This window comes from Plasmodium cynomolgi, chromosome 12 (assembly GCF_000321355.1).
Source record: "Plasmodium cynomolgi strain B DNA, chromosome 12, whole genome shotgun sequence".
Taxonomy (NCBI): domain Eukaryota; phylum Apicomplexa; class Aconoidasida; order Haemosporida; family Plasmodiidae; genus Plasmodium; species Plasmodium cynomolgi.
Genome location: NC_020405.1, coordinates 1,082,164 through 1,094,875, shown reverse-complemented (window position 1 = coordinate 1,094,875; position 12,712 = coordinate 1,082,164). Strand labels below are relative to the sequence as shown.

The 12,712-nt window shown below is 41.7% G+C and overlaps 3 protein-coding genes across 3 annotated transcripts; 2 read left to right on the top strand and 1 right to left on the bottom strand.

Moving 5' to 3' along the window:
• Positions 1-424: 424 nt before the first annotated feature.
• On the top strand, positions 425-5,500 carry PCYB_123530 (hypothetical protein; the record flags this gene model as incomplete). The annotated part of the gene is made up of 2 exons (XM_004223686.1): positions 425-5,209; positions 5,357-5,500. The coding sequence occupies 2 exons, from the start codon at positions 425-427 to the stop codon at positions 5,498-5,500; spliced, it is 4,929 nt and encodes a 1,642-aa protein (XP_004223734.1).
• A 963-nt stretch (positions 5,501-6,463) lies between these two features.
• On the bottom strand, positions 6,464-7,381 carry PCYB_123520 (hypothetical protein; the record flags this gene model as incomplete). Its single annotated transcript, XM_004223685.1, has 1 exon — positions 6,464-7,381. A coding segment is annotated over one exon (918 nt), but the record flags the coding sequence as incomplete, so codon positions are not given.
• A 1,541-nt stretch (positions 7,382-8,922) lies between these two features.
• Positions 8,923-11,922, top strand: PCYB_123510 (hypothetical protein; the record flags this gene model as incomplete). The annotated part of the gene is made up of 3 exons (XM_004223684.1): positions 8,923-9,504; positions 9,677-10,460; positions 10,661-11,922. The coding sequence occupies 3 exons, from the start codon at positions 8,923-8,925 to the stop codon at positions 11,920-11,922; spliced, it is 2,628 nt and encodes an 875-aa protein (XP_004223732.1).
• Positions 11,923-12,712: the final 790 nt, after the last annotated feature.

Below are 12,712 nucleotides of genomic sequence, written 5' to 3'. Positions count from 1 at the left end.
GTTTACATGTAAATGTTACCCATCAGCATGCTTTAAAATTTTTATTTTGTTTTTTTTTTTTTCATTCTCTGCACATTTTTTTTTGTATTAAAATTGTGATGTTGTTTATGTATACATACATATATGCACGCATTTGTATAATACGTCCGTCCCTTTGTTTGTTTTTTGTAGTGACTTTTAATTGGCTAATTTGTGTAACATAAAGAAAAAAACACACTTGAGGAAAAAAAAGAAAAGAAAGAGGCTACATAGACCATTTTAGCGCGTCACTTTTGCGCGCCATTTTTACGCGCCATTTTTATGCGCCATTTTTATGCGCCATTTTTACGCGCCATTTTTATGCGCCCCTTTTGCGCGCCATTTTTACTCACCAGTTTTACTCACCAGTTTTACTCACCAGTTGTAATGAATAATCTCACCAGAGATGGACCCAAACGACAGTAAAAGCGCGGACCCGTTAGCCGACTCAACAAGTGAAAGACAGGAAAACGCGGCAGCAGGGATCGAAACGCAGGATGAAAACAACCCAAAGAAGATAGATGAAGAAGAAAAAATTGCAGGCGTAGAAGCAAATGAAAATGCCCCAACTGCTGCCAATGATGTTGTAAATGACACAAAGGCGGGGGTGACGGACTTTGATACTTCGAATAAGGACAACAACTGCGGCATGGATGCTACTATCAACGCGACCGAGGCGAACAGCCAAAATGTTTCAAAGGGAAACTCGATCGAAAAACTGACGGAAAATGGGGAAATCAGAGAGGGTGATAATGGCCTGAATGTGGAAGACGCGTCCAAATTGGTCAAAGAAGGAGATGAACACGTGAACAAAAAGGAGGCTTTAAAAGAGGGGGAGCAAGAGGCTAGAAAGGAGGCTGAGAAGGAGCACGAAAAAGAGAACTTTGCAAGTAGCGAAGTCAAACCGCTTGAGGGAGCTCCAATGAGCAAACACCCGGATATTACCTTTTCCCCCAAAGCGCCCCCCACATTTAGCAACAGCGCGCCGTTATACATCGAAGTGTCAGGCCTTCTGCAGGTCCTTAACGCTCAGGATTTTGCCAAAAACATGAGTATGGAAAGTTTAAATTTAGGAAAAAAAAACGAAAATATACCCATCAGCAAGCGCTCACTTAGTGTACCACACAAAGGAGTTTCGAAGGGCATTCCAAAGGACATTAACAAGCAAAGCAGTAAAGGAAGTAATACTGCTGCTCAGAAGTTTCCAGGGCTGCCCAAATCAGCAGATCTGATAAAAAGACCCCCTCTGCCAATTAAGTCGCCCATAATAAATCCACCAATTACATTGAACAAAAGTAACCTCATTAAGGAGGGAATTACGGGGAAGGCGTTAGACACTGGTAAAGGAAAAAGCATTTTTCGAAATTTACCAAAGAAAATCCCTTCACCGGAAGTAGTAAAGATAAAGCCCAAAGCAATGATTAAAACGAATTTTGTCCTATCCAAAGAAATTAGCAAAGAGGAAAAAGGGAAAGAGATGCTGCCAAAAGAAAAAATATCCTTGAAAATTCCTCCAAAAGTGCTACCCTTTCTGATTAAAGAGAAAAATGTTAAGCACAAGGCACCTCCCAAGGGTAACATAAAACACACGTTGCATTATCTTAAGAGAGCTGCAGAGATAGGAAGCAAAGGAGTTGATGAATCTGCGACGGAAAGGAAAGAAGTTCCAAGTGGGGCCACTAGTCACACAAGAAAGAGCTCACTAATTACTCGAAAATTTATAGAAAAGCCCAAAAATACACAAAAAAGTAGCCCCGTAAAGATGGAAGCTGTGAAAAGAGGAAAAGCAATTTTAGACACAAAGAAAATTTTAGCCAAAAAACCCATTTCCAAGTTGGTAAGCGAATCGAAGACAAGGGAAAAGGATAGAAAGAAAAAGGTTCTGGTTAAGAGTATACAAGAGAAAGAGGCACATCCGTCGGAGGCTCCTCTGGACACCGGTGCCCCTAAATTAGACTCCACTGCAGATGCAGATATTGAGAACAGTCCCCAAAAGGAAGAAAAACCGACCGAGGTAGGGGACCAAACGAACAATGAACAGAGAAACGTAAATGAAGATACCAAGGAAGAACCTCCCCAGGTAGATAAGGAAGAGGTCGTAGTAGTTGATACGGAACACATAATAGAGAGGGAAAAAACGTTAGAAGAAAAAAATGAATCCGAAATGGAAAAATATGGGAAAGACATGTACGACTTGACGAGAAGCGAAACGGAGAGGCCGGAAAGGGCAGTTGAAGTGGGGGGGGAAATCGTGGGGGTAGAACGGGTAAAAAAAGTGGACGATGGGGATGAGCACGCCGATGCGAGTGGCGATAACGACTTGGATGCAGGGAAGGGAGAAAAAAAAGGGGAGAAAGAGGAAAAAGAGGAAAAAGAAGATAAAGCCGAAAAGGCGGATGGTGAAGAACAAGGTGGAAATTCGGCTGGTAGCCAAAAGGGGGTAGGGCCGGCAGAGTTGGAAGGGGGAGAGAAGGGAGACGAAAAGATCCAACCAGTGGAAGAGAAGGGAGACGAAACGGCCCAACCAGCGGAAGAGAAGGGCGAAGAAAAGACCCAACCAGCGGAACCGGCGCAACCAGAATCAGACGAGAAAAAGAAGGGGCTCGAAAAACTGAACGAAGCGAGGGAGGCAAAAAAAACAAAATTCGAGGTAAAGAAAGGCGCGGACCAGAAGATAAGCAAAAAGGCACCTAAAAGAGGCGATAACGCATCGGTAAAGAAGGATGAGAGTGGGGCGCCGCTAACCATGAAGGCAATTGGAAAGGCGCCTCCAACCATGAAGGCAATTGGAAAGGCGCCTCTAACCATGAAGGCAATTGGAAAGGCGCCGCTCACCATGAAGACTATTGGTAAGGCGCCACTCACCATGAAGACTATTGGGAAGGCGCCGCTCACCATGAAGACTATTGGGAAGGCGCCGCTCACCATGAAGACTATTGGAAAAGCTCCGCTCACCATGAAGACTATTGGGAAGGCACCTCTAACAGTGAAGCAAAGCGCAAAGCCTGAATTGGTCCTAAAACACAAGGCAACGATGAAAGGCAGCCCAACGTTACTAAAATTAAAGACAGATATCTCAGGCAACGTAAAAGAAAAAAAGAGCGTAAAAAATGAAAAAAGCAGCGACCCGATAAAAAGTGCAACTAGCAAAAATTCTCCCCAAAGAAAGAGCACTCTCTTTTTGAAGAAAGTTAGCGCTTTTAAGAAAGCTACATTGAGCAAAAATTCTTTGAAAGATGTGGATGCAGAAAAGAAGAAGCTTCTAAAAAAGCTAGATACATCTATGAGTGATAAAAATGGGAAGATAGATGCAGAAAATGATTCCATTTCCATGCCAAGTAAAAGTGTGTCCAAGAAAGTTTCTTCTACATCTATTAAAAACGCCTTGTCCATTTTTAAGAAAAAAACGTTGAGTAAGTCCAAGACAGACAGCATTCATGAAATCATGTCGAGTGGAGGCAACCACAACGAAATCGTGTCATCCAAGTCAGAAAATATTCACAACGTGTTGGAGCAAAAGAAGGAGGAGAACAGAGAAGCGGAAGCAGATGAGTTATTTACAAAAAAGTTGCTAAGTTCGAAGGATCTAAGAGCGGGTGAAAAATCGAGCTCCTCCGATGAGAAGAGCGGTCATCAAAATGAAAACCAAAACCAAAATCAAAATCAAAATCAAAATCAAAATGCGAAGGAATCTGCTCCTCCCATGGGGAAGAACGAAGAAGTCGTCGGATCCAAGGAGAGTCAAGAATTGCCCAAGATGGTAGCAAAAAACTCCTCTTTGAAGAAATCCAAGTCGCTCAAGAAGCTCAAGTCCAAGTCGAGCAAAAAAATGAGCATGAGTGATGACATGTCAATTGGGGAAGAAAAGGTAACTAAAAAAATTTCCAAGCTCAGTAGCTCCAAGAAGATAAAAAGTGCCGTGTCTCAATTGAAGGTGGAGAAGAAAATGAAAAAGCTGAAATCAGAAATGTTGCACAAGGGAGCGAGCGGCGTAACCAAAATGAAAGATAAGAAGGGCCCCAAGAAATATAAGTCGGCCACTGGAAATGGGAACAGTAAAGTTGCAAAAGAAGGAGTGGGAAGCGAATCCTTGCTGGAAAAGGAATTATTCAAAATGAAGTCTTTTAAGGATAAATGGAACAACGATTTTGTGACTCCAAGGATAGGAGGCGTGGATTCATCCAATAGTTTTTTTGCCCATGACAAATCGGAAATGTCTAACGGTGATGCGTCCGATGATATTATTCCCCACTCGGTTACCTCCCCTTCGGTGTCGTCCAAAAAGCTGCGAAAGAAGAAGAAAATGAGCAATCGCGCGAACGGAATCGTGAGTAACCGCTCGAACGGAATCATGAGCAACCGCTTGAACGGAATCGTGAGCAATCGCGTAAATGGCCCTATCCGCACAGATGACGCTCCCAAAAAGAGGGGAACCACCGCAAAGGCTAAAAAAGTTGCCGGGAGCTCCAGCATCAAATCCATGGAGCATAGAACTGTGAGCGACTTGGAGCAGAAATCACAACCCCTCCCGGTCACACATAATGACAGCACGGCCACGAATACAAGTGGCGAAGAAAGAAGAAACAGCGGAGAAGCAAGCGCAGGAATGTTAAAACTGAGAAACGCTTCCCTGTTCAATTTTAACCGAATCAAATCGGCGAACACGTTGAGGAAATTATCGGTCCAAGTGCAGTTAGAACCGCCTGTCACAGACGTACCATCCCCAGGGGAACCCAATTTGAAGGTAAACAATTTATGCTCGAAAAAGCCAGCAGTGGGCAGAAGGGCAAGTCGGATGATCACGCAAAATACCAGTTGGATGTTTGACAAATGTTGTTCAGTGGGGAATAGCAGTACTGACTATGTCTACGAGAGAAAAGAACCCGCAGTTCAGAACTTCAGCTCCCTCTTTAACGTGAATAATAAGTATATGCCGCTAAGCACGAATATGCAAATGGCTCTCCTGTCTGGCAACAGCGTAAAGCTGTCAAATGTTTACGAGTCTGATTTGCTGGGCAGGGGTGAGTGGGCGCTGAACAGGGAGGAGACTCTGCGTAGATCGCTCGGCGGCAGCAAGGCCAGCGACTGGAGCCCCTTGCGCAGACCGGTGAGCGGGTTGATAAGTAGGCCATCGAGCAGGCCGATGGGCGGGTTGATGAACAGGCCGCCGAGCAGGCCGATGAGCAGCCTGGTGAGCCGCCGAGTGAGCGGTCAAATGGGCGGCCAGATTAGCGGTCAGATTAGCGGCCAATTAAGCGGCCAATTGAGCGGCCAATTGAGCGGTCAACCTAGCCACCAATTTAGCCACCAATTTAGCCACCAACTTAGCCACCAACAGGACGAACGGAATAGCCTCCCCTTGAGCTGCAAAATGAATTCTGGATCATACTCCAACAAATCAGTCCTAAATAATAGCAGCCCCCTGGAGTTAAGAAGAAGGCCGTCCTGCAACACAACAATGCATTACTGCAGTTGTATATAGAAGGGGGGGTGCTGGGAGAGGCTGCACGGAACGGTTCCCTACGTTGATCCTCCCAGACGGTTGGAGTGCTTCATGGTGTATAATTTCTCCCGGGGGGATGTTTCCCTCCCCAAGTGTGAGCATGATGCGTGAGCAAGTTATAAAATGTATACGCAAGTATGTACCTAGGTACATGCATTACTTCAACATTTTACCAACGTGATGTTTTTTTTTTTGTTTTTTTTTTCCACCCTTCTTTTTCATTATCAAAAATGTTGCCCTTTGTTTGTTCTTGTCTCCATCCGTGTCAATAATTCTTTCGTAGAATTAAAATTTCGTAGCCGTACATGACATGAGCAACATAATTATTTATTTTACGCCAAAAATGGGGGGAATGCACTTTTTTTTTTTCCCCATGTGTATACGTCGCGGTACACATTTTGATACGCACATATATGGCCCCCCCGCCCCTCTTGCTGGGTGCTTCCCTTTTTCCTTTTTTTTTTCCTTTTGTTTTCGTTTTTTATTCCTTTTGTTTTCGTTTTTTTTTCCTTTTTTTTTCCTTTTGTTTTCCTTTTTTTTTCCTTTTGTTTTCCTTTTTTTTTCCTTTTGTTTTCCCCTCCGCAGTAATGTGCATACACACAAGGGTTACCCTTATGGGTGACTACATGCAAAACGAGAGCGGCGAACATTTTTTTCGTGTCCTCCAGGCAGTCGAAAAAAATAGGGTAGCTTTTGCAAAATTAAAAAGGGGAAAGTTTGCCAGGGGGGAAAAAACATCCCTTAAATATCACTTAAATATCTCTTAGGCCAAATTAGCCGTTAAAAAAGGGCAAAGATTTGCTAAAAAAAAAATGAACATCAAAAAAAGGGGGGCACGCAAGTAAGACATGCAGAAATGGCTTCTTCCTAATATGCTCATATGTTCTGTTGTGCGATTTTTTTTCTCCCTTTTTCTTGTTAATGGTTAGTCGTTGGGCCCACCTTGCAATTGTTCAGGTGCTCTTTCAAGTGGTCATTTTCGTGATACAGGTGGTTGATGTGCCTTCTGTATAAATCAATTTGCGTTTTGTACATGGCTGGGAGGTTTCCTTGGCTACTGGACACCACTGGCTGTGTGTCCCCCGATTCTCCACTGCTACAGAGCGGTGGTCTTACATCTGCCGAGGACCCCTCCTTCTGTGGCTCCCCTTTCGCGCGCACATTAACCGAGTGGGCCTTAACCAAACGTTCATTTTTTCTAGTGAGCCTCTGCTTGTTCTTAAGCAAATTATGTGTGTAAAAGGCGAAGTCATTTATCACACTTTGTTGCAGCTTAATTAAACTTAAAGAGTCATTGTAGCTTTTAATTAACAAAGTTAGCATTTGCAACGTTTTTTCCGAATGGGCAGAACAGTTCACCACGTCATATGTTGGCACGTGGATATGCTTTACCATCACTTCGTTGTTAAAAATGTGGAAATTATTGTGCTCATCGCACGTCCTAATTTTTTCTGTGTATGTAGAAAGGGCCAAATAATTTTCATACAATGTGTCATTAATAAGGGTTATGTCATTTTCACTCAAAAAATTTGGCTGCGCAAATTTGGTATTGAATTTTATTTTTCTGTTTTCTTCCTCTTTTTCTTTCTTCCTCTTTTGCTCTTTTAATTGCAAAAAATTCAGGACGTATTTGTTTGCATAAATTACATTTTCACTGTCATACGTTATTGTGTCCTGCTTGTAGCTATTTGTGACTTTCCTTCCTTTGTGTTCATCCTTTATGGTACTTAACAAATTTAGTTCTTTCAGGAGGGAGAAATTTTTAACCAGCCTGTTGGCAATTTTTATTTTGTCTTCCTTGTACGTATCTTCACACTGGATGTCTTGGCTAATCAGTTTGTTTACATCACCGCTGCTCATTTTTGTGTCTCCCCCCCTTCGTTGGCTAAGTCATGTTGGTTCCTCGTCCCGCTGCGTCTGCGTGTGGGGCATATGTACCGTACGTACGTACGCGCGTGCTCATATATGCAAATAGCCGTTCATGTGTTTTTCCCCCACTTGTGGATTGCCTTCTTCGCCCCTTTTGTAAGTCTCCCCTTTCTATGTGGGCCTCTTAACAGTTGTAAAAATCTTCAGTGCTCTCTTTCGCAACTTCGCAATTTCGCAGTTTCGCAATTTCGCAGTTTCGCAGTTACGCAGTTTCGCAATTTTGCACTTTTCGTTGTCGCGCCAGCCATGCTTGTTCGCTCCTCAACTCTTCATGTGAAATTTTCGCCCAACTCCCGTTCTTCCCTGGCATGGGGAATGAACAAATATTGATGCATGCGTGGGATAATTATACATGCTTATTTCACGCATGTCATAACGTGAAAGGGGCAAAAAAGGAAAAGGGACGTGGAAACAAAATTACGAGTGGAGCAAACAAATTTGCGTAAAAAAAAAGTGCACCAGGCGGCGGACGCACATGGTACAACGCGCGCCGCGTTGTTATTGCATGTACTTTTTTTTACGTTATGATGTACCCATGTACGCGTATATGCGCACATGGCAGGCAAACAGAAAAAAAATGTATACTTTATGTATACACGCACAAACCGCAGTAATGCGACATATGAGAAGAAAAAAAAAAAAGGGTTAAACAGAATGAACAGTTTCGCTGCTTTAATGCAAATTTGTTTGTGCGAGTTATTAGCGTCATTCGTTTTCCATGGCCATTTTTTTAAACCATTTTTTTAAACCATTTTTTTTAGGCATCATACAAATGTTCAGCGCTTTGCGCTTTGTGTTTTGTGTTTCACGTTTTGCATTTTCCTCTTTTGAAACATTGCATTCGTTTAGTGGAGTGTTCAGCTCTTTCGCCTTTTTTTTTTTAACCCCCCCCCCTTTTCGAGTACGGAGGGACTGCATGAATTCTTTAATTTGTCGAACTCTGCGTTTTTGAATTTTCGAGCATTCTTTTAAAAGCGCGAAATGTGGCCACTGCTACTGCAGTTTTTGCAGCTTTGTGAGCAATTCTTTTAGAGGCAGCCCTGCGTTGTTCCCTTCCCTTTTGAGTGGAGTGGCTACTTGGGGAAAGCAAGCTGTGAAGAACGTTTTGTTTTGTTGATTTGTTGTTTTGTTGATTTGTTGTTTTGTTGTCTTGTTGTCTTGTTGTTTTGTTGTCTTGTTGTTTTGTTGTTTTTTTGTTTTGTTGTTTTTTTTCGTCCCGCGTGACCTTTTCACCGCGGTTGATCTCCGCGTGGGAACTTTTAACGTTAAGCCGATGTGCATGCTGTACACATTTACACACATACGTGTAACCTGTACGAATGCCCATTTGGGTTAAAATTGGGATACTTTCCCTCCGCGCACACCCCTGTCTGGCGCCAAACCGCTTGTACATTGCCGCGTATATTTTTGCAGAGCGCCCCTTTCCCCCTTTTCTCCTTTTCCCCTTTTTTTCTTCCCTCCCCCCAAAAAAAATGTTCTGTTGTTCGAAAAACATATTAGACACGGTGGAGAAGAGAAGGAGGGGCTATGGAATGTACACAGAAAAAAAAACAAACGATGAAGGAAATGAATTAATATCAATATGTGAAAATAAAGTATCCATTGTTAACATTTTAAGAAGAGGAAATGAACCAACGTCTACGGAAAAGCAAGGAAATAGAGACACAGTTAAGAAGATAGCGGCGGTGGGTAAATCCAATGTGCTCAAATATTATGAAGAGAACATTTTGAAGGAAAAAGGTTTCAAGGGGGCATCCCTTGCAGATATAAAAAAAAATGAAGAAGCGAAAAGAAAAAAAGGAGATATACGGAACTCATATTATGATAAATATAAGAAGGATGTTATTAAGGACGAACATGAAGTGGATGAGTTTACTCATTTGAGCACGAAGCACAAATTGAAAGCTTTGAAGGAAATACAGAGGCAACTGAAAAATTGCATAAAGGATCAGGAGTTTAGCATCCACGATGATATTTTGTTCTTAAACATATACAGACTAACCCACAAGAAAATGTACTCCCTTCTGGACAGGAAGAAGAAGAAGAAGAATGTGGTAAGTTTGGAGGGGTCCCCACGGTATGCGCTGGTGTCTGCACGGATATCTGCGCGGATACCTGCACAGGTGTATACGTGTAAGCGCATGTCTATGCCTGTGTGTATGCATGCACTATCCCCCCCCCTTACTGCACAACAAACGGATGCCCCCCTTTTCACCCCTCGCACAGCGCTACTATAACTGCAACGAAGTTCTGGACATGATACTGAATGGGAAGCTGCACAAAAACAGCCTAATTAAGCGAAAATCGGAGTTACAGTATGTGTACCTAAAAGAAAAAATCAACGAAATTCATTTTTTAAAAAATATGGAGCTACAGTATTATCTCAAAATTAAGAAAAACACACCCTCCATGAAATCAAAATTTGAAGAAAAGTACACAAAGGAAAACTCCCTATTTCTGGAATTCAGCGAATCATTATTAGCGGAAAAGGTAAAGTCATTAAAACAGTTCTTTGTTTCTCCCTACTGCAAAAATATTGTAGAAATAATTTTAATACCTAGGCAAAAGAATTGGAACACATTTTATGGACATCATAAAATTTTCGCCGATTTATTTGTGACAAAACATATTTCTGTATATTTTTATCACATCATTGAGAAAAAAATGGAAAAGCATAATTTGGCACAGAAAACAGGTCCTATACAGTTAAGAATAAAATTGAAGACAAACTACCCTCAAGCAATAAAAATCATTTTCAGGTACATATACGATAAAAATTTGAACCTTCATGAATTAGATTTTAAATTATTGGTGACTGTTTATATGGAGTGTGTTCATTTGAAAATTCCGAGCATCATGGATGACGTGACTGAGGTGATTTCTCAGAAGGCCACCTTCGACAACATCATTGGGGTTCTGGGGCTGGCGTCTACCTTTAAGCAGATCGCGAATCCCCTATTTAACGACTTCGCGCGAGTCATTTCGGACTCGGGGGGGTACCTCTTTGCGAGTAAGCCCAACGGAGCGCACCGCGCGCAGCGCGTGCAGCACGTGAGAGTGAGCACGCGAAAGTGAGCACATGAGAGTGAGCATACGGAAATGAGCACACGAAAGTGAGCATACGAAAATGTAAAAACGTACGTTTGCCCTTTCCACACGCCGACGCGTTTGCCATCAACGCCTCCCCCTTTTTCCGCCCCAACTGCCCAGAAAATTACCACTACCTGCTGGACAGCGAAACGTACAGTCACTTCCTCAGCAGCGACAACCTCATCTTGAACGAAATGAGGCTCTTCATCGAATCCGTAAAATTCATAATAAAGAAGAACTGCGACATGAGAGAACAGAACTTAATTTTCCAAAACATCAGATTCAATCTCCTATCTATGGAACATCTGCATGAAATTCACCAGTACATAAAGAATTGCTTCGAAGACATTATACATAGCAAGTACGACGAGACGAATTTCATTTGCATGAGGTATCGACACTCCAATTTGAGGATAAAGGAAGAGTGTCCAAATAATGACCATAAGGAAGCTACCAATGAAGCAAATGCACAGAGTAAAGAAGGTGCTGAGGGGGATAAATCAGATGATGTAAAGGCAAAAGAAGAAGTGGCACCTGTTGGAAGACCACCCAAGTTGTCATTCTCAGAAGAAATAAAACACTTAAACGAATTTTACAAAATAGTAAATAAAGAAGCATTTGAACCCCCGTACATTAATAAGAAGAAAAAAGAATTATTATCCGTTAAGGAAATAACCATTTGCATGAATAATATTTACAACATCCTTTTTGATCATATTTTCAAAAAAATTGGATGTCAAAAAGAGGTAAAGGAGAGATGCAGGATATGGAAGGATAATAAAAACTTCATGTGTGTAAACGATTTTACCAATGAGAAGTACTCCTTCCAATTAATTAAAAAAAAAGGAAGTACGGATAAGTATGCTTTCACACATGGGGACGAAAGGTTGATAAGCGAATGTAAGTTGGTGTACCAAATTGTACATAGCAAAGAGAGTAATATTTCCATCGGAGTCATCTTAAAAAGGAAGGAATTAAACAATTTAGCTACTCCACAGAATTGTAAAATCCCAGTGACTTTACTCGAATGCAGTGACCAGCTGGTCATTTATTTTGACTTTTTTGTAAATGATTTTTACGTGTGCAATCTTGACAATGACAGATCTACATTACTGAACAGGACCAAGTTGAACATACATGCACATGAAAATAAATTGCAAAATGGGGACAGCATTATTTACAGCGTAGCCGTTATAAATCAAGCCCTCAAAATTGACATCACAATATTACCAAAGGGCATCAGCTTTTCCTTCTCCTTTCCGCTGCTAAAACCGACCATTTGGGGGGGACAGGTGATAAAGAAGCCCTTCATCCACGTGACGCCCTTTTTCGCCCTCAAGGATGAGTTAGACTCTATTTCGGTGCCCATTGTAAAGTTTTAAGTGCGCCCGGCCATTTGCAGAAAGCGGGCTGGCCACATGTAAGCATGTAAATATGTGTGTGCTACGCGTACGTACGTATGTATGTATGTATATATATATATATGCACGTGTGTGCATGGATGTGTACTTACACGTAAACATGTTTGTGTTGGCTCCTTGCCGTTTGCTTCTCCACCCTTTGCTTCTTCACCCGTTGCTTCTTCACCCGTTTCTTCTTCGCCGTTTGCTTCTTCCCCCTTTGCTTTTTTTTTTTTTTTTTTTTGCATCTGGCGTCACAGGGCCTCACCCGCACAAATGCTTTATTTTTTTAATCCCATTATGACCCCCCTTGGTGAATTTGCTTTTTTACATCAGAAATTTTTTTTTCCTTTTTTTTGCGTCAAAAGAGGTTCTTTTTAATTTGCATAACGCAATGTACATGAGTTCATCACATGTGCATTTATATGTATGCAAAAGCATAAGCATATGACATGCTTGCGTTCATATGCGAGCTCTGTGCGCGCGGTATGTATGCATGCTATACACTTATATATACACAAGAGTGTATGGATGGACCGCTGAGCATTTTTCCAAAGGATACATAAGCAGCGCTTCGTTGCTCTCTTTGCTAGTATTTCGTTTTTAATTTTTGAATCTTTTTCTTTTTTTGAAGTTAGTTTTTAAGTTAACCTCCTTTGGTTTTACTCCTTCGAAGTGATTTTTTTTTTTTTCACATTGCTATGCATTTTTCTTTTTTTTGCCTACACAATTTTGCCTTTTTTTTTTTTCCCCCTAAAGCAACAATTTAGTA